Source organism: Oncorhynchus kisutch, linkage group LG28 (genome assembly GCF_002021735.2).
Source record: "Oncorhynchus kisutch isolate 150728-3 linkage group LG28, Okis_V2, whole genome shotgun sequence".
Classification (NCBI taxonomy): Eukaryota; Metazoa; Chordata; class Actinopteri; order Salmoniformes; family Salmonidae; genus Oncorhynchus; species Oncorhynchus kisutch.
In genome coordinates, this window is record NC_034201.2 from 42957646 (window position 1) to 42985273 (window position 27628).

At 43.8% G+C, this 27628-nt stretch overlaps 1 protein-coding gene across 6 annotated transcripts in view; it reads left to right on the forward strand.

Moving 5' to 3' along the window:
• Nucleotides 1–27628, forward strand: part of afap1l1b (actin filament associated protein 1-like 1b) — a 45954-nt gene that overhangs the window by 408 nt on the left and 17918 nt on the right. For 2 of the 6 annotated variants that reach the window (XM_031808410.1, XM_031808411.1), the window contains exons 2-5: nucleotides 25708–25833; nucleotides 26063–26146; nucleotides 27077–27156; nucleotides 27252–27375. In XM_031808410.1, coding sequence (XP_031664270.1) covers nucleotides 25708–25833; nucleotides 26063–26146; nucleotides 27077–27156; nucleotides 27252–27375 — 414 coding nt within the window. Of the gene's footprint in view, nucleotides 1–21761; nucleotides 22055–25707; nucleotides 25834–26062; nucleotides 26147–27076; nucleotides 27157–27251; nucleotides 27376–27628 lie in introns of those variants that run through there. The other 4 variants (XM_031808407.1, XM_031808406.1, XM_031808409.1 and 1 more) reach the window with 4 other exon arrangements.

Genomic DNA, 27628 nt, shown 5'->3' on the forward strand with positions numbered 1-27628 from the left:
TTGAACAAGATATCGGCGTGTTTCAGGGAAGTGATGCAATCTGATGCTGACAGAGTACCTGTGGGAAGCTGCGCTGAAAGCGCGGAGTATCTCGGTCTCTGTTTGCGCATCAGAATGCACAGAGGGAGAAATTGATTATTTATTTATTTTTATCAAAGGGCTTTGAGAGATTTTTTGGGGGGTGAAAATTACCAAAAACGTTTTTTCATACTTGGAAATAAAATGCGTTTTCAAATAGCCTACACATAATATTAAAATGTTATTTTTATTTCGATGTTTTTAACACGTGTATTGTTATAATTTGAATAAGAAATGCCCGGTTTAGGAGAAAACCGTTATCTTTTTTTGCTGTGTTATTACAATGCATCCTGTGTCCACCTCTCATCCTACTCTGCATCATTGTTATGGACCTTGACCTATCAGTGTTTCCTGGTCTTCCCCTTCCTCTCTCTACCGCCTGTCCTCTGTGTTCTGCTAGTTGAAGGCCAAGGATGACTATTTATGACTGGGGTGAAAACTAACTACCTCACTCTGCATCCAGGATGTCAGTCCAGCTGCATTCCCCACGCACAAACACCAGGAAAAAACACCCATTAGCCATGTATGCTGTTTGTTTCTATCCTGTGTGTGTGTGTGTGTGTGTGTGTGTGTGTGTGTGTGTGTGTGTGTGTGTGTGTGTGTGTGTGTGTGTGTGTGTGTGTGTGTGTGTGTGTGTGTGTGTGTGTGTTACATGCATACTATCTCCTAAGCTACATTTAAATAAATTATTTCTGTCCCTCTTAAGGCCTCATTGACAAAATAGGCAGACGAAGCACAAAGACACGCATTCCTCAGTGACTTACATGTTGCATATCTAATGTGCTTTGCTAAACTATGTTCTAGCTACTCTACATTCCCTGGCCTGTACTGTCTTTGCACATTTGTGTTTTAGTCATTTAGTTCAGAGAACTACATTCAGTTCCCACGGTCTCTCCTCTGTACACGAGCTCAACAGAACCTGGTAGCATGAGACAGGATGGAGAGTTATGTTATGGTGGGAAGATTAGTGTTAGGACATAGACAAACACGTGATCCAGGTTCCACTTCCACACTCCATTCCTCCAGGGGGGGGCAACAGCAACCTTGTCCTGGTGCTGAGCCTGTTTAATAAGCACTTCAGGTGCCGCCAATTAAGGTGATAAGTCAGAGTGCCAGCTGTGAGGTTGCTGGTTGGTTTAGTGGCCTTTCGTTTGGTTTTGAATCTTTAGTTTGGGCATGCCTCCTTGTAGCTTCCTTTTTGTACATTTGATGTTTCGTCACCATCTGAACAAATAACAATCCGCTTGGACTGGCCAACCAAGAGGTCAAGAGAGACAGAGCTGGCCCTGAACTAAGGTAGGGATGGGAGAGACAGAGCTGGCCCTGAACTAAGGTAGGGATGGGAGAGACAGGGCTGGCCCTGAACCAAGGTAGGGATGGGAGAGACAGGGCTGGCCCTGAACTAAGGTAGGGATGGGAGAGACAGAGATGGCCCTGAACTAAGGTAGGGATGGGAGAGACAGGGCTGGCCTTGAACCAAGGTAGGGATGGGAGAGACAGGTCTGGCCCTGATCCAAGGTAGGGATGGGAGAGACAGGGCTGGCCCTGAACTAAGGTAGGGATGGGAGAGACAGGGCTGGCCCTGAACCAAGGTAGGGATGGGAGAGACAGGGCTGGCCCTCATCCAAGGTAGGGATGGGAGAGACAGGCCTGGCCCTGATCCAAGGTAGGGATGGGAGAGACAGGGCTGGCCCTGATCCAAGGTAGGGATGGGAGAGACAGGGCTGGCCCTGATCCAAGGTAAGGATGGGAGAGACAGGGCTGGCCCTGAACCAATGTTGTGGTCTACCTTGGCACATGGGTCTCCCTTGGCACATATGCTGACTTCTCACATAAATGCACACATTCATTCAGGTTACTGACCCTAGAACCCAAAGACGAAGAGTGTAAAAAACAATTATATATACATATAGGCTAGTTAGGTTTCGTTACCGGTTAGTACCTCCCTACCTGTGGGACAATTTAGAGGAGAAGTCTTTGCGGGTGTTGGCTAGGAATATGACTCATTCAAGACTTCAGAACATTATTCTTGTTCTCCTTGCTATATTTTACAACCTGCTCTGAGCTCAAAGACTTATTGTTCCTCTTTGGAAGACATTTCGAGAGGTGCAGTCATTAACATATGGGAAACATTAATAACTAAACAATCACTCCCACCATATGTCCCATTACAATAAATATGTGATTCATGTTATCCGGTGTGTGGATTTGGTCCAAATCAAAGAAGCTTGACACAAAGATCTCCAACTACACACTGAGAGAAGTGCACATTCACTTGGGGAACGTCAATACATATTCATGTAAAAACACATCAAGGCAGAGCTGTGTTTAACTTGGATGTAAAAGTGGACGAGATGTCTCACAGGATGAGGGCTTTTGGGTAAACATGTTATAGTGCTTGTTGATTTAGTCATGTATACCGAGTGTGATCTGCTCTGTGGGGTATGAAAAGATACCTTTTTCAAACATCAGTGTAGGATTCTGTGGTTTATGGAAAGGTCTTTCCTTCTAAATCTGCTGAATGAGTATCATTTCTTCCTATGACAATCTGTGTAACAGAACTCACAGTGGTCCTGCCCCCCCTACCCAACCACGTGGCCTGACTAGAGAAAAAGGCCTTCGACTTATAGAATATACACCAAACGTCAGTGCACAGGGTAGGTGAATTCTGACAGAGTTGTACAGTATTTTGGTGGAGATGGTGGAGGAGACATTGAGTGGGTCTGGATTAAGACCCTTCTCCGAGCCCTGTACATGACACACTCCTATAAATACCCTGTGACGCAGAGACAAAGCCCGCAGTCTTCTGCTGCTCATAAGGCCTGATGGGCCACACAGGCCTAACACTGTCTGTCTCACTCACTGGAATGCCTGCTGAGACCAGACTGACCAACAGCATCTCTCTCTTTCTCACTCACTCACACACGTACATTTGAACTCTGAAGTTTACATACACTTAGGTTGGAGTCATTAAAACTCGTTTTTCAACCACTCCACAAATTTCTTGTTAACAAACTATAGTTTTGGCAAGTCGGTTAGGACATCTACTTTGTGCATGACACAAGTAATTTTTCCAACAATTGTTAACAATTGTTATTTCACTTATAATTCCCTGTATCACAATTCCAGTGGGTCAGAAGTTTACATACACTAAATTGACTGTGCCTTTAAACAGCTTGGAAAATCCCAGAAAATGATGTCATGGCTTTAGAAGCTTCTGATAGGCTAATTGACATAATTTGAGTCAATTGAAGGTGTACCTGTGGATGTATTTCAAGGCCTACCATGGGGAAATCAGCCAAGACCTCAGAAAACAAATTGTAGACCTTCACAAGTCTGGTTCATCCCTGGGAGCAATTTCCAAATGCCTGAAGGTACCATATTCATCTGTACAAACAATAGTACGCAAGTATTAACACCATGGGACCACACAGCCATCATACCGCCAAGGAAGGAGACACGTTCTGTCTCCTAGAGATGAACGTATTTTGGTGCAAAAAGTACAAATCCCAGAACAACAGCTAAGGACCTTGTGAAGATGCTGGAGGAAACGGGTACAAAAGTATCTATATCCACAGTAAAACAAGTCCTATATCGACATAACCTGAATGGCCGCTCAGCAAGGAAGAAGCCACTGCTCCAAAACCGCCATAAAAAAAGCCAGACTACGGTTTGCAACTGCACTTTTTGGAGAAATGTCCTCTGGTCTGATGAAACAAAAATAGAACTGTTTGGCCATAATGACCATCGTTATGTTTGGAGGAAAAAGGGGGAGGCTTGCAAGCTGAAGAACACCATCCCAATCGTGAAGCACGCGGGTGGCAGCATCATGTTGTGGGGGTGCTTTGCTGCAGGAGGGACTGGTGCACTTCACAAAATAGATGGCATCATGAGGCAGGACAATTACGTGGATGTATTGAAGCAACATCTTAAGACATCAGTCAGGAAGTTAAAGCTTGGTTGCAAATAGGTCTTCCAGATGGACAATGACCACAAGCATACTTCCAAAGTTGTGGCAAAATGGCTTAAGAACAACAAAGTCAAGGTATTGGAGTGGCCATCACATAGCCCTGACCTCAATCCTATGGAACTGAAAAAGTGTGTGCGAGCATCAACAATTTAACAATTTAAAGGCAATGCTACCAAATACTAATTGAATGAATGTAAACTTCTGACCCACTGGGAATGTGATGAAATAAATAAAAGCTGAAATAAATCATTATCTCTACTATTATTCTGACATTTCACATTCTTTTTTTGTTCAATTTAAAGTTTTATTAAGTTTTATTGTTTTTCAAATCAACCAACAAAAACACATTCACAGATGTGACAGGCTTTAAAAACACATTCACAGATGTGACAGGCTTTAAAAACACATCCACAGATGTGACAGGCTTTAAAAACACATTCACAGATGTGACAGGCTTTAAAAACACATTCACAGATGTGACAGGCTTTAAAAACACATTCACAGATGTGACAGGCTTTAAAAACACATCCACAGATGTGACAGGCTTTAAAAACACATTCACAGATGTGACAGGCTTTAAAAACACATTCACAGATGTGACAGGCTTTAAAAAAAATAAAAATAAAAAGTCAAAAAATATAATAATACATTTGAAAAAATTAAAATACAATTAAAATGAAAGATAAAGTCAAATAAAAACACTTATTTTTCTTAATCTATTTATTTTCCTTTGTGCATATATATATATACACATATACATACCCATACATACATACGAACACGTACTCAAAAACACAATTAAAAGAAAAACACACAAAAAACACATACCACTTGCAGCAGCACTATCAAGGTTCTTATCAGCTATTTCTAGCATTCGCTGAGACAACGGGCCAATCATTCGTTTTTAGGTTTTACAGTACCTTACACAACATGTATCTGCGCATTTCCCTAGTCACCCCGTTCACTCTGTCCAGTTTGAAATATAGTTGAATAGTGGAGACCAGAGTCTATCAAACTTGGGCTGTCTCTTGTGGAGGTCATAAGTGAGCTTTTCAAGAGGGAGAAAGTCAACAATCTGGTCAATCCACATTTTAAATGTAGGAGGGGTATTAGAGGCCCACAATAGAAGAAAACATTTCTTAGCAAAGTATGTAATAGTCATAAGCAACTTTTCTCTGTCATGATCAAGAACAAAGTCCTACTGGGCATTAAGAAGATAGATACATGGGGTCATATCAAACTGTACCTCTAGTATTTTCTGTGCAGCAGTATGTATAGATTGCACAGAATCTGGCAATCTCTCTACAGCTCCAAAATACATGCATATAGGTTCCACTTTCAGAGGTACATCTTTTACAGTTAGGAGACATATCTGTTTTCATTCTATGGAGTCTCAAAGGAGTATAATAAAATTTGTACAAACATTTGTAATTAGATTCTTTCATTTTTACATTAGTAGAGGTGCAGTATACCCTGTTGCAAACCTCCGCCCATAACTCATCACTGATAGTCAGACCAAGGTCCTTTTCCCAAATTATTTTCAAAGGAGTAAAGGAGGAGCCTCCTTTCTCAGAAAGGAGTCTATAGATGTAAGATATTTTGCCTTTAATGGATTGTGCTGTGACAAGAAGGGTTTCAACTTCATTCAACTGAGTTCTAAACCTCCTCTTGGAGGTAAATGAGGAAATTACATGTCTAATTTGAAGATATATATTTTTTAAATGGATCTTGGCACATCGAATTCACTGCAGAGCTCTTGAAAGGATTTCAGTGTAGTGGTTTTCTGATGAAATAGGTCTGAAAAGGTCCTGATTCCTAGAGTATGCCAGAGATTAAAGTTGGCATCCCTCAGGGCTTTTGGCAAGTCTGGGTTGCCTACTATAGGCGAGTGAGAACATATTTGGGAGGAAATGCCCAGGTATTTCTTACAGCCCCTCCACGCTAGTAGGGTGCTGTAAATCACAAAGGTTTTGGCTATGTTGCCCACTTCACTAAAGTTATTAATTAATATAATTGAGCTTAAGGGCAATGAACCACAGGATTGGGCTTCTATCTGAATCCACGTTGACTCTTGTCTGTTTGTGATCCATGTTAGCATGTTGCAGATTTGGGCAGACCAGTAGTACAATTGAAGGGAGGGAAGGGCAAGACCACCCTTAGATTCAGGTTTCGATAGAGTGGAAAACTTGATCCTAGGTTTTTTATTGCCTCATATAAATTTGGTGATGCTTTGGTTAGTTGTTTTGAAGAAGGAAACTGGGAGATAGCATGGGAGCATCTGAAATAAGTAGTTCAGTCTAGGGAGGACGTTCATACGGATTACATTAATTCTTCCTACTAAGCTAATTGGGAGGGAGATCCAGGTTTGGAGATCGTTCGTGATTCGATCCAGGAGTGGAAGATAATTTTCCTTAAAAAGGCTATTCAGATCTGGTGTTATGAAGATCCCGAGGTATTGGAACCCCTGTGTTTTCCATTGGAAAGGACATAGTGTCTTCATAGAGCTGGTGAGTGTAATATTGAGAGGGCAGACAGTGGATTTGTTCAAATTGATCTTATAACCTGAAAACTTGCCATACTGAGCAATTGTGTCTAAAATGAGAGGGAGGGATTTCTCAGGGTTGGATATGTAGAGCAAGACATCATCCGCGTAAAGCGAAATCTTGTGCTGCAGGCCGCCTGCAGAAACACCCATAATACTTGGATTGCTCCTTATCAGCTCTGCCAGAGGCTCCGCCCCCAACAAGTAGAGCAGCGGGGACAGCGAGCACCCTTGTCTTGTGCCCCGTTCCAGATGGAATCTGGGTGAGTTCAGTCCATTAGTAGTCACCATGGCATTTGGATGAGAGTATAGTGATTTGATCCATTTAATAAAATTTGGGCCCATATTGAACTTTTCTAAGACTGAAAACAGAAAGCTCCACTCCATCCTGTCAAACGCCTTCTCAGCATCAAGTGAAGCCAGCAGGACAGGGGTCTTCTGTGCGTTTACTTGATCAATAATATCAAAAAGACGGCAAATTTTATCAGAAGAGTATCTGTCTCTAATAAATCCAGTTTGGTCCGCTTTTCTTATTTTGGGAAGAAGAGTGTTTAGTCTTTTGGCGAGCAATTTGGTAATTGTTTTATAGTCGAAATCCAACAAGCTTATGGGCCGGAAGGACGAGCAGGATAGGGGGTCCTTGTTCTTTTTTAGCAACACTGTAATGCGAGCTGTATGCATTGAGTCTGGGAGAACTCCGTTTTTGCAAAAATCCTCCAGCATTGGCATGAAGATAGGGCTGAGCAGGGGCCAAAAAGCTCTGTAGAACTCTCTGGGGAATCCATCTGGGCCTGGGGACTTATTAGGTGGCATGGAGGTAATTGCCTCCAGGATCTCCTCAGGAGTGAAGGGGGAGTTGAGATCTTCTTGGTCGGTCTCTGATAGTTTAGGTAGCGAGATTCCCTCTAGGAAAGAGTGGAGTTCTGCCTCCGTGTGTTTTCTCTCAGAGGTATATAGTTTGCAGTAAAAATTATGAAAAGTTAAATTGATATTTTTTGGGTCGTATGTGACCTCGTCCTCTGCTGTTCGGATAGCCCTGATTGTACGCTCTGACTGCTCCTTTTTTAATTGGTAAGCAAGCAATCTACTGGGCCTATTGCTATACTCATGGTATTTCTGTTTAGTAAAGAAAACCTTTTTTTTGTATCTCCCGATTGTAGTCCAAATTCAGTTTGGCTTTGGCTGCTTTAAGGTGACTCCAGAAGGTGCTGTCTGGGGATTGTTTATGTATTTTTTCACAGCATTCCAGCTCCCTCTCAAGATCTAGCCTGTGTGCTTCCATTGCTTTTTTCTTAGAGGAAGCATATGCAATTAGATGACCTCATAGTGTGGCTTTAGCAGCGTCCCACATTGTGGCCGGAGAAACAGGAGAATCTTTGTTGTCTTGTGTGTAGTTGTCTATCCATGTAGTTACCAATGTATGGAACGCTTCGTTTGATAGCATGGAGGTGTTGAATTTCCAGCTCTTTGACCTCGGGATGTTTTTGCAGAGGTCAAAGCGGAGGTGGACAAATGCGTGATCTGAAAGTGCTATGGGTCCGATTTGTACATGTGGCTGAATTTATGAAACTCTTTGGGATAAAAATTTAATCTATACGGGAGTAGGTGTTATGGACATTAGAGTAGTATGTATAGTCCATAGATGAGCTATTAGTCTCTCTCCAGATATCTATCAGTCCCATCTCTTTAGTAAGAGAGTTCAACATCTTTGCAGATCTAGGATTTGTGGTGGGGACTTGAGATGATTTGTCTAGGGTTGGGTTAAGGGTACAATTAAAATCTCCGGCCACCACGCCAAAGGAAACACAATGCTCATTGAACAGGGTTATCATTTTTGACATGAAGGCAGGAGTATCTGTGTTAGGGGCGTATATGTTTAAGATAGTAATTGGTTGACCATATAGTGACCCAGTTATCAAAATAAGTCTCCCCTCCGGATCAGATATGTTTTTGTCAATTATGAATGGAAGATTTTTATGGATAAGTATGGCTGTGCCTCTACTGTTTGATTTGAAAGATGAGAAATACACCTGTCCCACCCAAGCTCTGCAGAGTTTGGCATGTTCAGCATCACAGAGGTGTGTCTCTTGTAATAGCGCGATGTCTGCTTTTTCCTTTTTTAGAGCACATAGTATCTTTTTCCGTTTTATTGCATGCCCTAGACCATGGCAGTTCCATGTCAATAGATTTAAGGTACTAGTCATCGTCATCGAACAGTAATCGAACTTTAGTGCAAGTCATCGCTGGGTAAAAGTGGATAGTAGTTACAGCTGTGTTCACATAAAAGGAAAATAAATGGTGTACATAAAATAATCATCTCTGAACACCCCAGCCGAGTTCCCAAACAACTCGACACATCCCGTTGGATCTATTACCCCCCGCTCAGTCTCAATTCTGTGTTCCGAAAAAAACTAAAACCGGGAACAGTTAGCAACGCACAACGTCTCCCTCTTCCCACCAAAGCCTCATCCTCTTCACCCCGCATTGAGTAAATGACACAGTAGCCCCCGTCCAGACCACACTAAAAGAGGGGAGAAAAATTAAATCAATAGCCCAGCCTACATATATGTCCCCCAAGGGACATAGGGAACCCCAAGTAATAATAGCAACAAAAAAAACAGGGATATAAAAGTAGGCTGAAACATTAGTAGGTCTAGGTTAGGCTATACAGCCCATCCCTCTCAGTTAAAGGAAAATAAATATAAATTGGACGACTATAATGACATTTAGGGGGTGGGTCTCTGGATATCGGCTATATGTCGTCTTACCTCCTTTAGTAATGGCATTAATCGCATTTAGTCATTGGTCCGTTTCTCATTGACCAGGATTGTCTTTCAAAAAACGTTTTGCCTCTTCGGGAGTTTTGAAGTGTCGCAAGGCTCCTTGGTGAAGAATCCTGAGCTCGTTTGGGTATTTGAATCCCCTGAAGATGCCTCGGTCAATTGAGTATTTCTACACTTCGTCAAACTCTCGGCGCTTTCGGCGTATTCCAGCTGACAGGTCCTGGTGTAAAGCGAGTTTGGCGTTTCCCACTGTGATGGTGTTGTTTTTCACCGCCAGTGGCAGAGTTAATGGCATCTAATTTAGTGTTTAGTTCTGTACGTTGGGATTTCAACTCAGAAAGGATGTCTTCGACAGAGTGCGAGGTTGGCATTCGTTGTGCCTCGGGGGGGAGCGGGTCCTCTTGCTCCTGGCTAATGGCGCTAGTTTTTTCTTAAGCTAGCTTCTAATTGGAGGCTTTTTCCGTCGCTAATACTCGAGTCCGGGTAAAAATGTCACCTGTAGTGTCGCCTTTTGTAGCCGCCATGACTTTTTCTTACTAAAGCTAAATGAGTTTGAACTTGGAGTGGAGGTAAGATTAGGAATTGGAAACTACTTGTGCGGAGCTCTTAGTTCATGCGGCCATCTCGTTCAAGGGTCACGTGATCCCGACATTTCACATTCACATTCACATTTCACATTTCACATTAAAATAAAGTGGTGATCCTAACTGGCCTAAGACAGGGAATTTTTACTAGGATTAAATGTCAGGAATTGTGAAAACTGAGTTTAAATGTATTTGGCATAGGTGTATGTAAACGTCCGACTTCAACTACATATATATGTGTGTGTATATATATATATATATACATACATACACATGTGTAATGGCAGAGTGAAATCAGACTTATGTTGATTATGAATAGAGATGTAAGAGCTGAAATGGTCTTTGTCTGAGAGTGGCCTGCCACAGTTTGACTCCGGGGCCTGTTGAGTGGAAATCAAAGCTGCCCGTCTAAAGGGGCACTCTGTGTGCTGCCCCCCCCCCCCCCCCAAGGTCAGGGCCCTAGCAGGGGAAGCTGAGAGACTGACTGGGCTTGGATTTTACAATGGTCGTAGATGGGAGGAGCTGAACTGACCTTTCTCTAACCTCGGAATGTCACGGATAGCCAAGGTCATAGAATAACGATAAAAGACAGAGCTGTTAGAGAGATTTTATGAGTTATTTGAACTCCCTCCAACTCTCTCAAAATGCCCCAGAAAAGCCATTTCACAACCATCCTGAAGAGCAGTTTGGGTTGTTTTTCTGTAACTATGACTCCCATGATGGCCTGACCTAGGTCTCATTACTGGGTCTTCAGTCAAGGAGTCTGTACACAACACCAACACAGACAAGAAACATGTGCACACACACTCTTGTATCTCTTCAATACTCAGGCAGTAAGGTCTAAAACAGGTTTTGTGAGGGAAAAGCGGTGAGTGAGTATTAGGACAATTATTCTCTCTTGGGGTCAGTCTGACCCTCCAGAAGGAGGAGGTCCGGTAGTTTCTATCATGTCTGAGCCTCCAGAAGGAGGAGGTCCGGTAGTTTCTATCATGTCTGAGCCTCCAGACAGAGGAGGTCCGGTAGTTTCTATCATGTCTGAGCCTCCAGACAGAGGAGGTCCGGTAGTTTCTATCATGTCTGAGCCTCCAGACAGAGGAGGTCCGGTAGTTTCTATCATGTCTGAGCCTCCAGACAGAGGAGGTCCGGTAGTTTCTATCATGTCTGAGCCTCCAGACAGAGGAGGTCCGGGGCTGGCCTCTGCAGAGCATTGTCATCAATTTCCTGTTGATGTGCAGCTTGTGTTCTCCTCTAAATAAACAGTTCCGTGTTGAAATATTGGCAGAGCAGCATCCTGAATGAAACTGAGACATTCACAATAACAACGCAGAAGGTAAAAAGAGTCGATGCTATGGTGTGTTTATCTTGTCATGTGGCGGTGGCGTCTTGACAATGTGGGTGTGGCCAAAGTACATTTTAGTAGACTCCCTGATGACACAAAGTCCCACTGACCAGTTGAAACCTAGACCTCCTCTGGGAGATGGATGTTCTCAGGCGCTATCTCTGGAACGTGTCTTTATAATGCATGGAGGAATGGACTCAACAGACTCGAGCCACGTCTGTTCTCACTGCCTTTGATTTCCTGAAGTGCTGTGGAATCATTGCTATGTAATGACAATGTCATCCTCCTAGACTCTGTCCTTCCCTTCCCTCTCAGTGCTGTGGCCTGTTGTCTCTCTCAGATCTGTGATTGACCCAGTCCAACTTTTTGAATTTCACCCTCCCTCCCATGTGGTCTCCATATGACCAGGCTCTGGGTGCACAAAGGCCCTCTCTATGAGTCATTCCTCAGCCCTCGGTGAGTGTGATGAACAGCAAGCCTCTCGCCACAACAGCTGATGTGCATCTTCAGCGAGAGCCTGTCCTTGGCCGTGCACTGCCCCGTAGGGAGGACATGGCAGGTCAAACCAGACCACATAGCTCTCTCTCCTCCTAGACTACAGACCATTTGTTGTGTGCAGAGACGTCTCACTAAGCCTGGAGAGCCTACCACTGGACAGAAAGTAAATATAGAGTAATGTGATACCATTTAAGACTCAGAGATCAGCAGATCTTTTATACGATGCAGAGGTCAAATAATGTGAAAGGATGAAGGCAGTGGATGGTGACGATGAAGTGAATTTGGGATGTTGTAGTAACGAGTGTAGATTACAGGAATAGGAAGCAGAAGGTCGGGGTTGATAGAAGCTGCTGTCGTCAGCCTAGACAGGGAAACCACAGCTGCAGGACATATCCTTTTACCCATAATGCCAATGGATGCCTCTGGACCACACAGCTGCGTCCCTACGCCCCTGCACATATCAGCCACCATGTGTGTTTTGAGTGAATGTTTAGTTGTTTTTTGTTCTAGTTTGTAACATTGCATTGTCCCTCTTTCTTCAAGAGTATTGTCATTGTCTAATTTTGTCCCTTGTCTGGACAATGGTGTATTGTTAGGGTGCGGAAAGGCTGAGTGCAAAGAGCTTGAATGAAGGTTCAGCTCTCCTCTCTGTAGGATGGATCTGTTTTAGTGGAGACATTACTGTTGTGACCTGTTGGAGCTGTCTACATTGGCTCTGTTACCACCCATATGTATGTTATAGTAACATCAGACAGCCTCTAAGGGTAGGATTTCATCTGTATCGCGGAAGAGCCGTGTTAAAATTGAAAGGTAATTTACGATTGCGCGACACATGAAGTGTTTACTGTGAATGCAGTCTCCACGAACGCGGGAACATTGCCTTTACAATTCAACGGAGCTACAACGCGAGTCTTCCGTGATACGTCTGCGATAAGGATTGACTCCAGCCCTGAGAGGCGGTCGGATGTTAATGGTAGCGTGAGTGCTTGTAAGTTTGCTGATTTGTCTTGTACTGTAAGCCAGCTCTGACTATACTGGAATAGTTCTCAGGCGTGGGGAGGGAAAGGAGAGAGTACATGTCAAATTTTATGATCTAAGCTGACAGCTCTGTGATCTGGGAGTGTTGACAGTTGGCAGGCGAGGCTTTGTTGACCTGAACTCAGAACGACGGCAGGGGTCATAGTGTTCAATCACACTGTGTGGGTGTGGCTGCAGGGGAACGTCACTAGAGGCCTCTCTGAGCACTGTGACTCAACTAAAGGGCAAATTCACAGAAATGGAATTGCGCTGAGACTCAGAAGTATAACAAACCATACAAACTCTATGCACAAGGAATTCTTTTAACAATTTACACTGAATATTTGACACAAAAACACTTACTGGAAGAACTGTGCAGACACACCGTTTCATGAAACTCCCAACGAAACAGTTCTTGTGCTGACGTTGCTTCCAGAGGCAGTTTGGAAGTCAGTAGTGAGGATTGCAACCGAGGACAGATGTGCTTCTGCACTCAGTGGTCCTGTTCTGTGAGCTTGTGAGGCCTACCAATTCTCCTAGATGTTTCCACTTCACATTAACAGCACTTACAATTGACCGGGGCAGTTGGAAGTCACTAAGATAGCACCTCAGTAAGGCCATTCTACTGCTAATTTTAGTCTATGGCGATGCATGGCGGTGTGCTCGATATTATACACCTGTCAGCAACGGGTGTGGCTGAAATATCAGAATCCACTCATTTGAAGTGTTTGAGTGTCCATATATATCTCACACACAGTACACACAGTACACACAGTGCACACAGTACACACAGTGCACACAGTACACACAGTACACACAGTGCACACAGTACACACAGTACACACAGTGCACACAGTACACACAGTACACACAGTGCACACAGTACACACAGTACACACAGTGCACACAGTGCATTCGGAAAGTGTAAATCCACTTCACTTACTGTAGTTCAATAATAGATTAAAATACATTATTCCAAAGTCAATGTGTGATGTCATAGCTGACACCCCATTCTTTCTGCAGACATCTTTGAATCTTAATTCGGCGTAGATACTTTTGTCGTTGTTGCTCCTAGATGTAAAAATTTTTTTTTGTACATGCATACATACATTGTGCATTCGGAAAGTATTCAGACCCCTTGACTGTTTCTACACACAATACCCCATAATGACATCACAATACCCCATAATGACATCACAATACCCCATAATGACAAAGCAAAAACAGGTATTTAGAAATTTTTGCAAATTTATAAAAAGCTGACATCACATTTACATAAGAATTTAGATCGTTTACTCAGGACTTTGTTGAAGCACCTTTGGCAGTGATTAAAGCCTCAAGTCATCTTGGGTATGACGCTACAAGCTTGGCAAACCTGTGTTTGGGGAGTTTCTCCCATTCTTCTCTGTAGATCCTCTCAAGCTCTGTCAGGTTGGATGGGGACTGTCGCTGCACAGCTATTTTCAGGTCTCTCCAGAGATGTTCGATCGGGTACAAGTCCGGGCTCTGGTTGGGCCACTCAAGGACATTCAGAGACTTGTCCCGAAGCCACTCCTGCTTTGTCTTGACTGTGTGCTTAGGGTCGTTGTCCTGTTGGAAGGTGAACCTTCGCTCCAGTCTGAGGTCCTGAGTGCTCTGGAGCAGGTTTTCATCAAGGATCTCTCTGTACTTTGCTCTGTTCATCTTTCCCTCAATCCTGATTAGCCCCCTAGTCCCTGCCGCTGAAAAACGTCCCCACAGCATGATGCTGCCACCACCAAGCTTCACCGTAGGGATGGTGCCAGGTTTCCTCCAGACGTGATGCTTGGCATTCAGGCCGAAGAGTTCAATCTTTCATCAGACCAGAATATCTTGTTTCTCATGGTCTGGGAGTCTTTGGTGCCTTTTGGAAAACTCCAAGGAGGCTTTCATGTGTCTTCTACTGAGGAGTGGCTTCCGTCTGGCCACTCTGACATAAAGGCCTGACTAGTGGAGTGCTGCAGAGATGTTTGCCCTTCTGGAAGGTTCTCCCGTCTCCACAGAGGAACTCTGGAGCTCTGTCAGAGTGACCATCGGGTTCTTGGTCACCTCCCTGACCAAGGCCCTTCTCTCCCAATTGCTCAGTTTGGCCAGGCGACCAGTCTTGGTGGTTCCAAACTTCTTCCATTTAAGAATTATGGTGTCCACTGTGTTCTTGGGGACCTTCAATGCTGCAGACATTTTTTGGTACCCTTCCCCAGATCTGTGCCTCGACACAATCCTGTCTCGGAGCTCTACGGACAATTTCTTCGACCTCACGGCTTGGTTTTGCTCTGACATGCACTGTCAATTGTGGGACCTTATATATAGACAGGTGTGTGTCTTTCCAAATCAAATTATGCGAACATTTCTAAAAACCTGTTATCGCTTTGTCTTTATGGGGTATTGTGCGTAGATTGATGAGAAAAAATATTATTTAATCCATTTTAGAATAAGGCTGTAACATAACAAAATGTGGAAAAAGTCAAGGTGTTTGAATTCTTTCTGAATCCACTGTATATAGGGCAGCAGCCTCTAAGGTGCAGGGTTGAGTAACCGGGTGGTAACCGGCTAGTGACTAAGTTCAAGACAGGATACTGGGTGGAGCTAGTGATGGCTATTTAACAGTCTGATGGCCTTGAGATAGAAGCTACTTTTCAGCCTCTCTGTCACAGCTTTGATGCACCTGTACTGACCTCGCCTTCTGGATGATACCGGGGTGAACAGGCAGTGGCTCGGGTGTTTGATGTCCTTGATGATCTTTTTGGCCTTCCTGTGACATCGGGTGGTGTAGGTGTCCTGGGGAACAGGCAGTGGCTCGGGTCTTTGATGTCCTTGATGATCTTTTTGGCCTTCCTGTGACATCGGGTGGTGTAGGTGTTCTGGGGAGCAGGCAGTGGCTCGGGTGTTTGATGTCCTTGATGATCTTTTTGGCCTTCCTGTGACATCGGGTGGTGTAGGTGTCCTGGGGAGCAGGCAGTGGCTCGGGTGTTTGATGTCCTTGATGATCTTTTTGGCCTTCCTGTGACATCGGGTGCTTTAGGTGTCCTGGGGAACAGGCAGTGTGGGCCCGGTGATGCATTGTTCAGACCGCACCACCCTCTGGAGAGCCTTGTGGTTGCGGGCGGTGTAGCTGCCGTACCAGGCAGTGATACAGCCTGACAGAATGCTCTCAGTTGTACTTTTGTGAGGGTCTCAGCTGGGTTAAAGATATGTGGTGTTTTTGGTAACAAGGCAATGTTTGTTAAATTTACAGAAGGCAGAAAAATGGTTCCAAAACTAAATAGAAGTGTTGATATTACCTGGCAGGGGTCTTTACTTCAACATTTATTGTGTTTTGATGCATTTCCAAAATTTATTTTATAAAGTTTTCTGGTTGATGTTTTCTAAGACCCCTTTTCCATCTGTTTGACCAGAAATCAAATGTAAAATGGTTGAGAAGTGTTACTGTGTGTGTGTGTGTGTGTGTGTGTGTGTGTGTGTGTGTGTGTGTGTGTGTGTGTGTGTGTGTGTGTGTGTGTGTGTGTGTGTGTGTGTGTGTGTGTGTGTGTGTGTGTGTGTGTGTACCTTAATTTCCAAAGAACAGCTTTTAATTAGACACAGAATTTGACATGCTGCTATGAACTTCACGTTGGTGCTCATTGGTCATTTTTACATGGAAACGACCTAAATTAGCTACACCACCCACAGGATCTCCCAGGCTGGCACACTTCCCAGAGATGTCCGAGCAGAGGGCGCAGGGGAGTGGGCGTCTGGGCGAGAGGGGTGTAGGGCTGGAGGTTCGAGGGTGTTGCATTGGAATGCAAGTGGCGAGGCGAGCGGGCCAGGCCCCTCTCTGGTCCTGGGTTCAGACAGACTAGTGACCCCTAGACACCCTGGGGGTGTGGAGTTGTGATTTCACCCCACACCGCTCCCATAACACACACATCCTACAGCACCGCCTGGCCTGGTTCTGCTCCGCTCCCATTTTTCTCTTTCCTCAAACACATACAGTATGTCTATGCTCTCTAGTGAGAGGTGATGATCACACACGTCTATATTGTTTAGCAGCAGAAATACAGGTTTTTATGATTTAGTTTGGCTCCATTTCCTTGTTTTCAAGAGGAAGGAAACCAACCATTCTCTGTGGAAACAATCTGCTGCCCTTTTTAAACGTCTCCTCAATGAATTAGAGATTCAATCTGCTGACTATGAGAAAATAAGTCAGCATTCATTAGCTACACGTACAGTTTCTCTAAAGTGACACTCAAATGACAAGATCACAAGTCTTTAAAAAAAAGGGGGGGGGGAACAACCAGAGCAGTGAGGCTGATTCATGTGAAGCTCTCTGTTATGTCTGAGTGTTGAGGCTGATTCATGTGAAGCTCTCTGTTATGTCTGAGTGTTGAGGCTGATTCATGTGAAGCTCTCTGTTATGTCTGAGTGTTGAGGCTGATTCATGTGAAGCTCTCTGTTATGTCTGAGTGTTGAGGCTGATTCATGTGACGCTCTCTGTTATGTCTGAGTGTTGAGGCTGATTCATGTGAAGCTCTCTGTTATGTCTGAGTGTTGAGGCTGATTCATGTGAAGCTCTCTGTTATGTCTGAGTGTTGAGGCTGATTCATGTGAAGCTCTCTGTTATGTCTGAGTGTTGAGGCTGATTCATGTGAAGCTCTCTGTTATGTCTGAGTGTTGAGGCTGATTCATGTGACGCTCTCTGTTATGTCTGAGTGTTGAGGCTGATTCATGTGAAGCTCTCTGTTATGTCTGAGTGTTGAGGCTGATTCATGTGAAGCTCTCTGTTATGTCTGAGTGTTGAGGCTGATTCATGTGAAGCTCTCTGTTATGTCTGAGTGTTGAGGCTGATTCATGTGAAGCTCTCTGTTATGTCTGAGTGTTGAGGCTGATTCATGTGAAGCTCTCTGTTATGTCTGAGTGTTGAGGCTGATTCATGTGAAGCTCTCTGTTATGTCTGAGTGTTGAGGCTGATTCATGTGAAGCTCTCTGTTATGTCTGAGTGTTGAGGCTGATTCATGTGAAGCTCTCTGTTATGTCTGAGTGTTGAGGCTGATTCATGTGAAGCTCTCTGTTATGTCTGAGTGTTGAGGCTAGTCACATGACGTGCTGTACTGCTGTGAGTGCGTTGGCAATTATTTTGCTCAGTTCAGTCGGTGGCTCTCTGGGGTCTCCACGGTTTCCTAGTGTGTCCAGCTGTAGCCATGAGGACGTGTCAGTGTGGTGAGCAGAGAGGGAGACGGAGAGAGGCAGAAGAGTCAAGGTCACTGGATCAGCCTCACCCCCCGGATATCCCCTCTGGAGGGAAGAACCCAACCCAACACGATTCCTGTTGAATGGAAACCTTTTACTGACTGACTATGCATGCATTGAGACTTCCATTGTGGTTTCCTTGATATCATCCAGTGACGTCATTTAATTGCCAGCGCCCCCGCCAATCCCTTTTAGCAGTTTCCATCTCTAGAGACTAAGGTTGCAAAGGAAGGGTATATACTGGAAACATTCAACGTTTAACCAGTGAACTACCAACATTTTTGTATCTTTCAAGGATTTAATGTATTTTATCTCACAACATCTAGTTGCCCTTTTTAAGGTACTTCACATGTGTACAGGTGTCTGTAATCATCTCTGGCCCTCTGTGTGGCCTTCACATGTGTACAGGTGTCTGTAATCATCTCTGGCCCTCTGTGTGGCCTTCACATGTGTACAGGTGTCTGTAATCATCTCTGGCCCTCTGTGTGGCCTTCACATGTGTACAAGTGTCTGTAATAATCTCTGGACCTCTGTGTGGCCTTCACATGTGTACAAGTGTCTGTAATAATCTCTGGCCCTCTGTGTGGCCTTCACATTTGTACAGGTGTCTGTAATAATCTCTGGCCCTCTGTGTGGCCTTCACATTTGTACAGGTGTCTATAATAAACTCTGGCCCTCTGTGTGGCCTTCACATGTGTACAGGTGTCTGCAATCATCTCTGGCCCTCTGTGTGGCCTTCACATGTGTACAGGTGTCTGTAATAATCTCTGGCCCTCTGTGTGGCCTTCACATGTGTACAGGTGTCTGTAATAAACTCTGGCCCTCTGTGTGGCCTTCACATGTGTACAGGTGTCTGTAATCATCTCTGGCCCTCTGTGTGTGGCCTTCACATTTGTACAGGTGTCTGTAATAAACTCTGGCCCTCTGTGTGGCCTTCACATGTGTACAGGTGTCTGTAATCATCTCTGGCCCTCTGTGTGGCCTTCACATGTGTACAGGTGTCTGTAATAATCTCTGGCCCTCTGTGTGGCCTTCACATTTGTACAGGTGTCTGTAATAATCTCTGGCCCTCTGTGTGGCCTTCACATTTGTACAGGTGTCTGTAATAATCTCTGGCCCTCTGTGTGGCCTTCACATGTGTACAGGTGTCTGTAATAATCTCTGGCCCTCTGTGTGGCCTTCACATGTGTACAGGTGTCTGTAATAATCTCTGGCCCTCTGTGTGGCCTTCACATGTGTACAGGTGTCTGTAATAATCTCTGGCCCTCTGTGTGGCCTTCACATGTGTACAGGTGTCTGTAATAATCTCTGGCCCTCTGTGTGGCCTTCACATGTGTACAGGTGTCTGTAATAATCTCTGGCCCTCTGTGTGGCCTTCACATGTGTACAGGTGTCTGTAATAATCTCTGGCCCTCTGTGTGGCCTTCACATGTGTACAGGTGTCTGTAATAATCTCTGGCCCTCTGTGTGGCCTTCACATGTGTACAGGTGTCTGTAATAATCTCTGGCCCTCTGTGTGGCCTTCACATGTGTACAGGTGTCTGTAATAATCTCTGGCCCTCTGTGTGGCCTTCACATGTGTACAGGTGTCTGTAATAATCTCTGGCCCTCTGTGTGGCCTTCACATGTGTACAGGTGTCTGTAATAATCTCTGGCCCTCTGTGTGGCCTTCACATGTGTACAGGTGTCTGTAATAATCTCTGGCCCTCTGTGTGGCCTTCACATGTGTACAGGTGTCTGTAATAATCTCTGGCCCTCTGTGTGGCCTTCACATGTGTACAGGTGTCTGTAATAATCTCTGGCCCTCTGTGTGGCCTTCACATGTGTACAGGTGTCTGTAATAATCTCTGGCCCTCTGTGTGGCCTTCACATGTGTACAGGTGTCTGTAATAATCTCTGGCCCTCTGTGTGGCCTTATCACATGGAAAATATGTCCAAATAATTCAGGAAGATTTTCAAATAAAAATTGAATAACAAAGCTGTAAAATATAATCCTAAATGTAAATAAACTAATTTAACTTTTGTTCAATGAAGGTTTCAACATGAAATATCATTTTTATATATATATTTTTTTTTTACACATTTATTTTACTATGTCAGTATGTATTTGTTGTCAATGTTTCGGTGTCAAACTGGTGGCAGCTGTGAAGGTCAATAGTTGGAAGAGTTGCAGAGTTAATTGTAAATAATACCATTGTTTATTAGTTGCTTTTTTTCATTAATTAGGCTATTTTCTCTTGAACTGTATGGTCTATCTACTAGAAACTCATGAACCATCTGGTCTATCTACTAGAAACTCATGAACCATCTGGTCTATCTACTAGAAACTCATGAACCATCTGGTCTATCTACTAGAAACTCATGAACCATCTGGTCTATCTACTAGAAACTCATGAACCATCTGGTCTATCTACTAGAAACTCATGAACCATCTGGTCTATCTACTAGAAACTCATGAACCATCTGGTCTATCTACTAGAAACTCATGAACCATCTGGTCTATCTACTAGAAACTCATGAACCATCTGGTCTATCTACTAGAACCTCATGAACCATCTGGTCTATCTACTAGAAACTCATGAACCATCTGGTCTATCTACTAGAAACTCATGAACCATCTGGTCTATCTACTAGAAACTCATGAACCATCTGGTCTATCTACTAGAAACTCATGAACCATCTGGTCTATCTACTAGAACCTCATGAATCATCTGGTCTATCTACTAGAAACTCATGAACCATCTGGTCTATCTACTAGAAACTCATGAACCATCTGGTCTATCTACTAGAACCTCATGAATCATCTGGTCTATCTACTAGAACCTCATGAATCATCTGGTCTATCTACTAGAAACTCATGAACCATCTGGTCTATCTACTAGAAACTCATGGACACGGATAGAAAAAATGAATACTATATATATATATATATATATGAATAAATTGCTTAAGTGACTCAAGATTATCTAAGTTATGACAGATTTTCTGTTAATGACCAAAATTACTTACGATTCTGGTAACATCGGTAAACTACCGGTAGGTTCACAATCGTACTAGAGACCCAACCCTGAGAAGTGGAACCCCTCAAAGACAAGTAGATGACATTTAAAGATTGTGTGTGATGTCTCAGATGAGCAGAGAGACTGACTGACAGAGAGACTGACTGACAGAGAGACTGACAGAGACTGACTGACAGAGAGACTGACTAACAGAGAGACTGGCTGACAGAGAGACTGGCTGACAGAGAGATTGACTGACACAGAGACTGACTGACAGAGAGACTGACACAGAGACTGACTGACAGAGAGACTGACTTGACAGAGAGACTGACTGACAGAGAGACTGACAGAGACTGACTGACCGAGAGACTGACTGACAGAGAGATTGACTGACAGAGAGACTGACTGACAGAGAGACTGACTGACAGAGAGACTGACACAGAGACGGACTGACAGAGAGATTGACTGACAGAGAGATTGACTGACAGAGAGATTGACTGATAGAGAGACTGACTGACGGAGAGACTGACTGACAGAGAGATTGACTGACAGAGAGACTGGCGGACAGAGAGACTGGCGGACAGAGAGACTGACTGACAGAGAGACTGACTGGCAGAGAGACTGACACAGAGACTGACTGACAGAGAGACTGACTGACAGAGAGACTGACTGACAGAGAGACTGACACAGAGACTGACTGACAGAGAGACTGACACAGAGACAGACTGACAGAGAGACTGACTGACAGAGGGCGACGAAGTAGAGCGAGTAGAGGAGTGGAGGGTGTAACAGCAGCAGAGTAAATTCTTTGAGCCCAGCCCACTAGATACCACAATACCAGGGTAGGAGCGAGCGAGGGAGTGAGTTAAATGACTGTGTGTTGAGAGCTCTGCAATCATCCAGAGACGAGCACAGCTGATGTGTGGATTACCACAGCATTTCTCACTGGAGCTGTTTTTGGGAAATGGTGGGCTTTCTTCTTCTTCAGCTGTTGAAGCCGGTAAGCAACCAAATCGACTGCATGCTTGTATTATACTGTCTTGGCAGCCTCTCTCTTAGTGGTCTGTGTGGGTTGTGTTTGTCCTCGTCTCTCAGGACTGTAACATTTGAATTGGAGATGGATGTCCGTGTAGATCATGTGATTAGTCTTATGGTTGGTTCTACTGAGTACTGCATCTCCACTTCCTGACGATGTGTGGATGTTTTCTCAATTATCTCTGAAAGTTGACTACTTTTCAGACAGTTATGTTTTGACAGGGCCAGTTGATTTCCGTTCCTTGATATTCAGAGAGGGGATTTGTTATTACAGAGATGTTTATTGTGACCGACCGCCTCGTTTCGGTCTTGTGTAGCAAAATTTGAAATGGTGTTTTTTTTTACATTGGATAAAAGTAGATTCAAAGCTAGAAAATTGTATATCATACACAGCAGTTGAGGAACACATGGGAACGTAGTTCAGCTTTGAAAATTGATCAACTTTTGCGAAAATGGCTCTTGAATGTTTTGGGACACCTACTGGAGAGCTCTTCTTTGTCTACACCTATTAAGTATTGTTCACACCTTCTTAAGCCTTAGCCCCATCCATGTCTTTAAGGATACACGTGAGGCCATGTGCTAAACAGTGAGTACGGTAGTGTACAACCAAAGATTTCAAGACTCGAGACTGGTTTCTACTATGTCTATCGACATGTCTGTATACAGTTGTCGCAATGACATCATGAACATTCTATTGTCGTTCCGACATCAAACTTGTCATTGTTGTTATGAAACAGTATAAAGACAGCAGCACGGTGGTCCAAAACAGCATAAATGGTGTATTTCAATACAAAATAAACCTATTAGCTTAAAGATGTATTTAGTGTTTGTCAATCTAACAAACCAGGCAACTAAAAGCAACTTTCTAAACAATGTTTTCGGTTAGTTTCTAGCTTGTTAGAAGGTGTAAACGGTACAATTAAATGGTTACCTGCATAGTGGAGTCTTTTTGTTTTCGACATGTAGCTAGCTAGCTAAACAAGGAACCATAATCCCAACTCATAACGTTACTACCCTCCATGTATCTACAGTTAGCTAAAGCTAACCAACTAGCTAGGTTCAATTTTAGCTAGCTAGCTAACATTAGGCTAGAACTAGCAATACAAATTTCTCTGAGATAAGGATGACATCATACACATAATGCTAGTGAGCCAGCCAGCTAATATTAGCTAGCTAACAGTACGCTTTTACTTGCAATAAATTACTTTCTGGCAAAATTAGAAACATATATCTGAAAATGTAGCCAGCTAGACTCTCTTACCCATATACATGGATGAAAGCTTCTCCCTCTGTCACGGTTGCCCTTAGCTTGAAGATGTAATCCAGTCAGGTGTTTTATACAACAGCCTTCTGTGTTCTCTTTTTTGACTCCCTCCGCATTTGAAATCAAATGCCTCCTTAGCTATCATATTGTGAAGAGCCTTAGCAACAGTTGTGCAGTTCGTCGTGATATCTTTCAAAAAAGCTGTTTTAGAAAGGACTACCTACACATACTAAGCCGCTCATGGTATAGACAGAAGTGTGCTACATGGCAGACCAATCTGAACTCATCTCTCGGCATGTCCAGCCCATCCATTATCTCAGCCAATCATGGCTAGTGCAAAGGTTCCTGTCTTTTTCCTGACCTGTCACTGATATGACTGTTCCAATAAGCTGAACAGGAAACCTGACTTTCAGACTGATCCCTGACCTGTCACTGATACGACTGTTCCAATAAGCTGACCAGGAAACCTGACTTTCAGACTGATCCCTGACCTGTCACTGATACGACTGTTCCAATAAGCTGACCAGGAAACCTGACTTTCAGACTGATCCCTGACCTGCCACTGATACGACTGTTCCAATAAGCTGACCAGGAAACCTCTGACTTTCTGACCAGCCCAGACGTTGCGGCACCCCACTTCTAAACAACTCTAACTGGACTGTATTCAGAGGGTTGTGAAGTCATCTGAAATCACAGTGGTTGTGCTGAACTTGTTTACTCTTGTTTGATAGGTAAGGGTTGTATGGTGTTATTACAGAGTAACTTCTGCAACAAAAGCAAGAAGCCAAGACAGCAGACATTTTCCAATGAGATTCTGAGAGGTCATGACTGTGCCAACATAACCTTACAGTTAGCCTTGTTTCTACATGAAGACCTCTGCTCACAAAGCACTTCAGGTCTACTCTTTGAAGCTGATCAGTTTGTTGCTGTGGGTAGAGAAATAAAACACTTAGACCGACAGGTTGTTTGATCTGCTATGAGCAGAGATAGAGACAACAACCTCCAGCACTAAAAGCTACAAACACAGGCCCATATTCTACTGAAAACTTGTGATCAGGAAAAACATCTCTCACTTCCAGAGACATCAAAGGAAAACAGGTAGGCCTGAGATTACTGCCTACAAAGTCATCGGTGTGTGTGTGTGTGTGTGTGTGTGTGTGTGTGTGTGTGTGTGTGTGTGTGTGTGTGTGTGTGTGTGTGATAGAGAGATGCTCCTCTCCAGGGGAGCCCCAGTGCCTGGTGGCACGGCAATCTCCTCTCAGCTCCAGGAATGACCCACTACAGATAAGATGAATCACTTATCACCAGGGGAGCTGTTATACAGATGTTTCTGTGTAGTTAAATGGTCCTGTCATGGGTTTGAGGGTGCTATGCTGGGACCCTCTCATCAGGAAGATAGGTTGATAAATCAAATCTCAAATCAAATGTTATTGGTCGCATACACATATTTAGCAGATGTTATTGCGGGTGTAGTGAAATGCTTGTGTTCCTAGCTCCAACAGTGCAGTAATATCTAACAATTAAGAGTTCTACACGTGGAAAACATCTTGAAATTGATATGTGAAAATTCATCCAAAATGTGGAGTTCCTTTCTTTGGACACTTGAGCTAAGGGTTGCTCCATTGCCCGGGGGAAAGGGACCTGAGCAGTTATGCAAGTTGAGTCTGAACGCAAAGAATTGCAGTGGTCTGGTCTTTCTGGTTCCTCCACTGTGTGTAGGTGAATATACTTTCCATGTCCGGGCAGGTGATCATCAGGCTTCTTCAGGGCAACATAAACTACACCTGACTTACCCAATGGGAGAGAGCCATCCAGACCGTAATGTCAATCCCTGGTTCTGTTTTTGTGACAGGCTGATGAAAGCCTATCGCACCTGTTTATTGCATTAAGCCGCCAGATACCAAATTGTGATTATTTTGTCTGGTTTCTTCCAGACGCAGGCCAATACAACCAGATGTCTGAGGTTAGCTCCACCCATAACCACTTCTGTTGTCAGCGCAGTTAGCCCATGAATAGGGCCTCAGCATATTATGAAGCGGGCTTGATTGTTGAGTTGGAAAGCAATAGTTGTAATCGGTAATGAAATAACCCTTTATACTTGTCTTTTCTTACCTAGGCTGACTTTGCTGATAGTTACTTGGAGGAAAAATGTTGCTCTCTGTGATATATGGTCGTCTCGCACAGCTATCTAAGTCCATCTGCTAAATGACTAAAATGTAAAAGTAATGAGTCTTACCATCACCGTTGATAGATTTGCTCAGTAATTGACATCATATTGTACAATCGCTTGAAACTGTCGCTCATTGTTTCAGACGTGACCTGTGACTTGTGTTGTTCTTCTTCTCTCCCCACAGCGATGGAGCACCTGGTGAGTGAGCTGAACATGCTGCTGAAGCTGCTGGACCAGGAGAGTGTGAGCAGTGCCACAACGGAGAAGATGAGCACGGTCCGGAGCCTGCTGGGGCAGCTGCAGCCATCAGGTACGGTGTGTGTGTGTGTGTGTGTGTGTGTGTGTGTGTGTGTGTGTGTGTGTGTGTGTGTGTGTGTGTGTGTGTGTGTGTGTGTGTGTGTGTGTGTGTGTGTGTGTGTGTGTGTGTGTGTGCGTGTGTGTGTGTGTGTGTGTGTGTGTGTGTGTGTGTGTGTGAGAGAGAGAGAGGGCACGGAGAGTGTGTTTATTTGTATTTTTTTACATTCTCTTCTCTGTTAAAGTGAATGGATCAGACTTCATATACATGAACACTTCTCTATACGGAAATGGCACCAGCTTTGTGGAATCCCTGTTTGAGGAATTCGGTGAGTTAAATACCATATCTGTGTTATTTCATATAGAAGAATAATGACTTTCTAGACGATGCTAATATAGAGTAAACAATGATATGATCAGTCATTCTTTAGTGATGTGTATATTACATTGTCCCAACAGACCTGGATGAGCTCAGAGCCTCTAGACGATGCTAATATAGAGTAAACAATGATATGATCAGTCATTCTTTAGTGATGTGTATATTACATTGTCCCAACAGACCTGGATGAGCTCAGAGCCTCTAGACGATGCTAATATAGAGTAAACAATGATATGATCAGTCATTCTTTAGTGATGTGCATATTACATTGTCCCAACAGACCTGGATGAGCTCAGAGCCTCTAGACGATGCTAATATAGAGTAAACAATGATATGATCAGTCATTCTTTAGTGATGTGTATATTACATTGTCCCAACAGACCTGGATGAGCTCAGAGCCTCTAGACGATGCTAATATAGAGTAAACAATGATATGATCAGTCATTCTTTAGTGATGTGCATATTACATTGTCCCAACAGACCTGGATGAGCTCAGAGCCTCTAGACGATGCTAATATAGAGTAAACAATGATATGATCAGTCATTCTTTAGTGATGTGTATATTACATTGTCCCAACAGACCTGGATGAGCTCAGAGCCTCTAGACGATGCTAATATAGAGTAAACAATGATATGATCAGTCATTCTTTAGTGATGTGTATATTACATTGTCCCAACAGACCTGGATGAGCTCAGAGCCTCTAGACGATGCTAATATAGAGTAAACAATGATATGATCAGTCATTCTTTAGTGATGTGTATATTACATTGTCCCAACAGACCTGGATGAGCTCAGAGCCTCTAGACGATGCTAATATAGAGTAAACAATGATATGATCAGTCATTCTTTAGTGATGTGCATATTACATTGTCCCAACAGACCTGGATGAGTTCAGACCCTCCCCAGAAGAACTAAAGGAACCAGTAGAGGAGGAAACCCCCAAAATACCGCCCTCAAAAGTGAGAGCCTTTTTGACAATACTGTATCAATGTATCAGAACTTTGTCTATAACACTTTTATTTATTGAATTTCTCCTAAACGTTAATTCCCCCAGAGTCCCACTGACACCCCACCTCCTCTGCCAACCACCCCTCCCCCAGAGGACTATTATGAGGAGGCAGTGCCCCTGGATCCAGGCACGGCGACCCAATACATCACCGCCAACATCACCAAACGCAGTGAGTAGTCAATCACACGTCCTCCCTGCTGTCACCTATTCATAACCACCCCAACTCACTGTCCATACACGGTACACAACACAGGAGAATTGAGGGGAGTAGAGGCTCATAGTAATGGCTGTAATGGACTGAATGGAACCGTATCAAACCATTCCATCCATTACTATGAGCCTGTCCTCATCAGTTAAAGGGCCACCAGCCTACTGTGCTACACACTCTTACTGTTGGGTTATCTCTGATCTGTGTCCTCTGT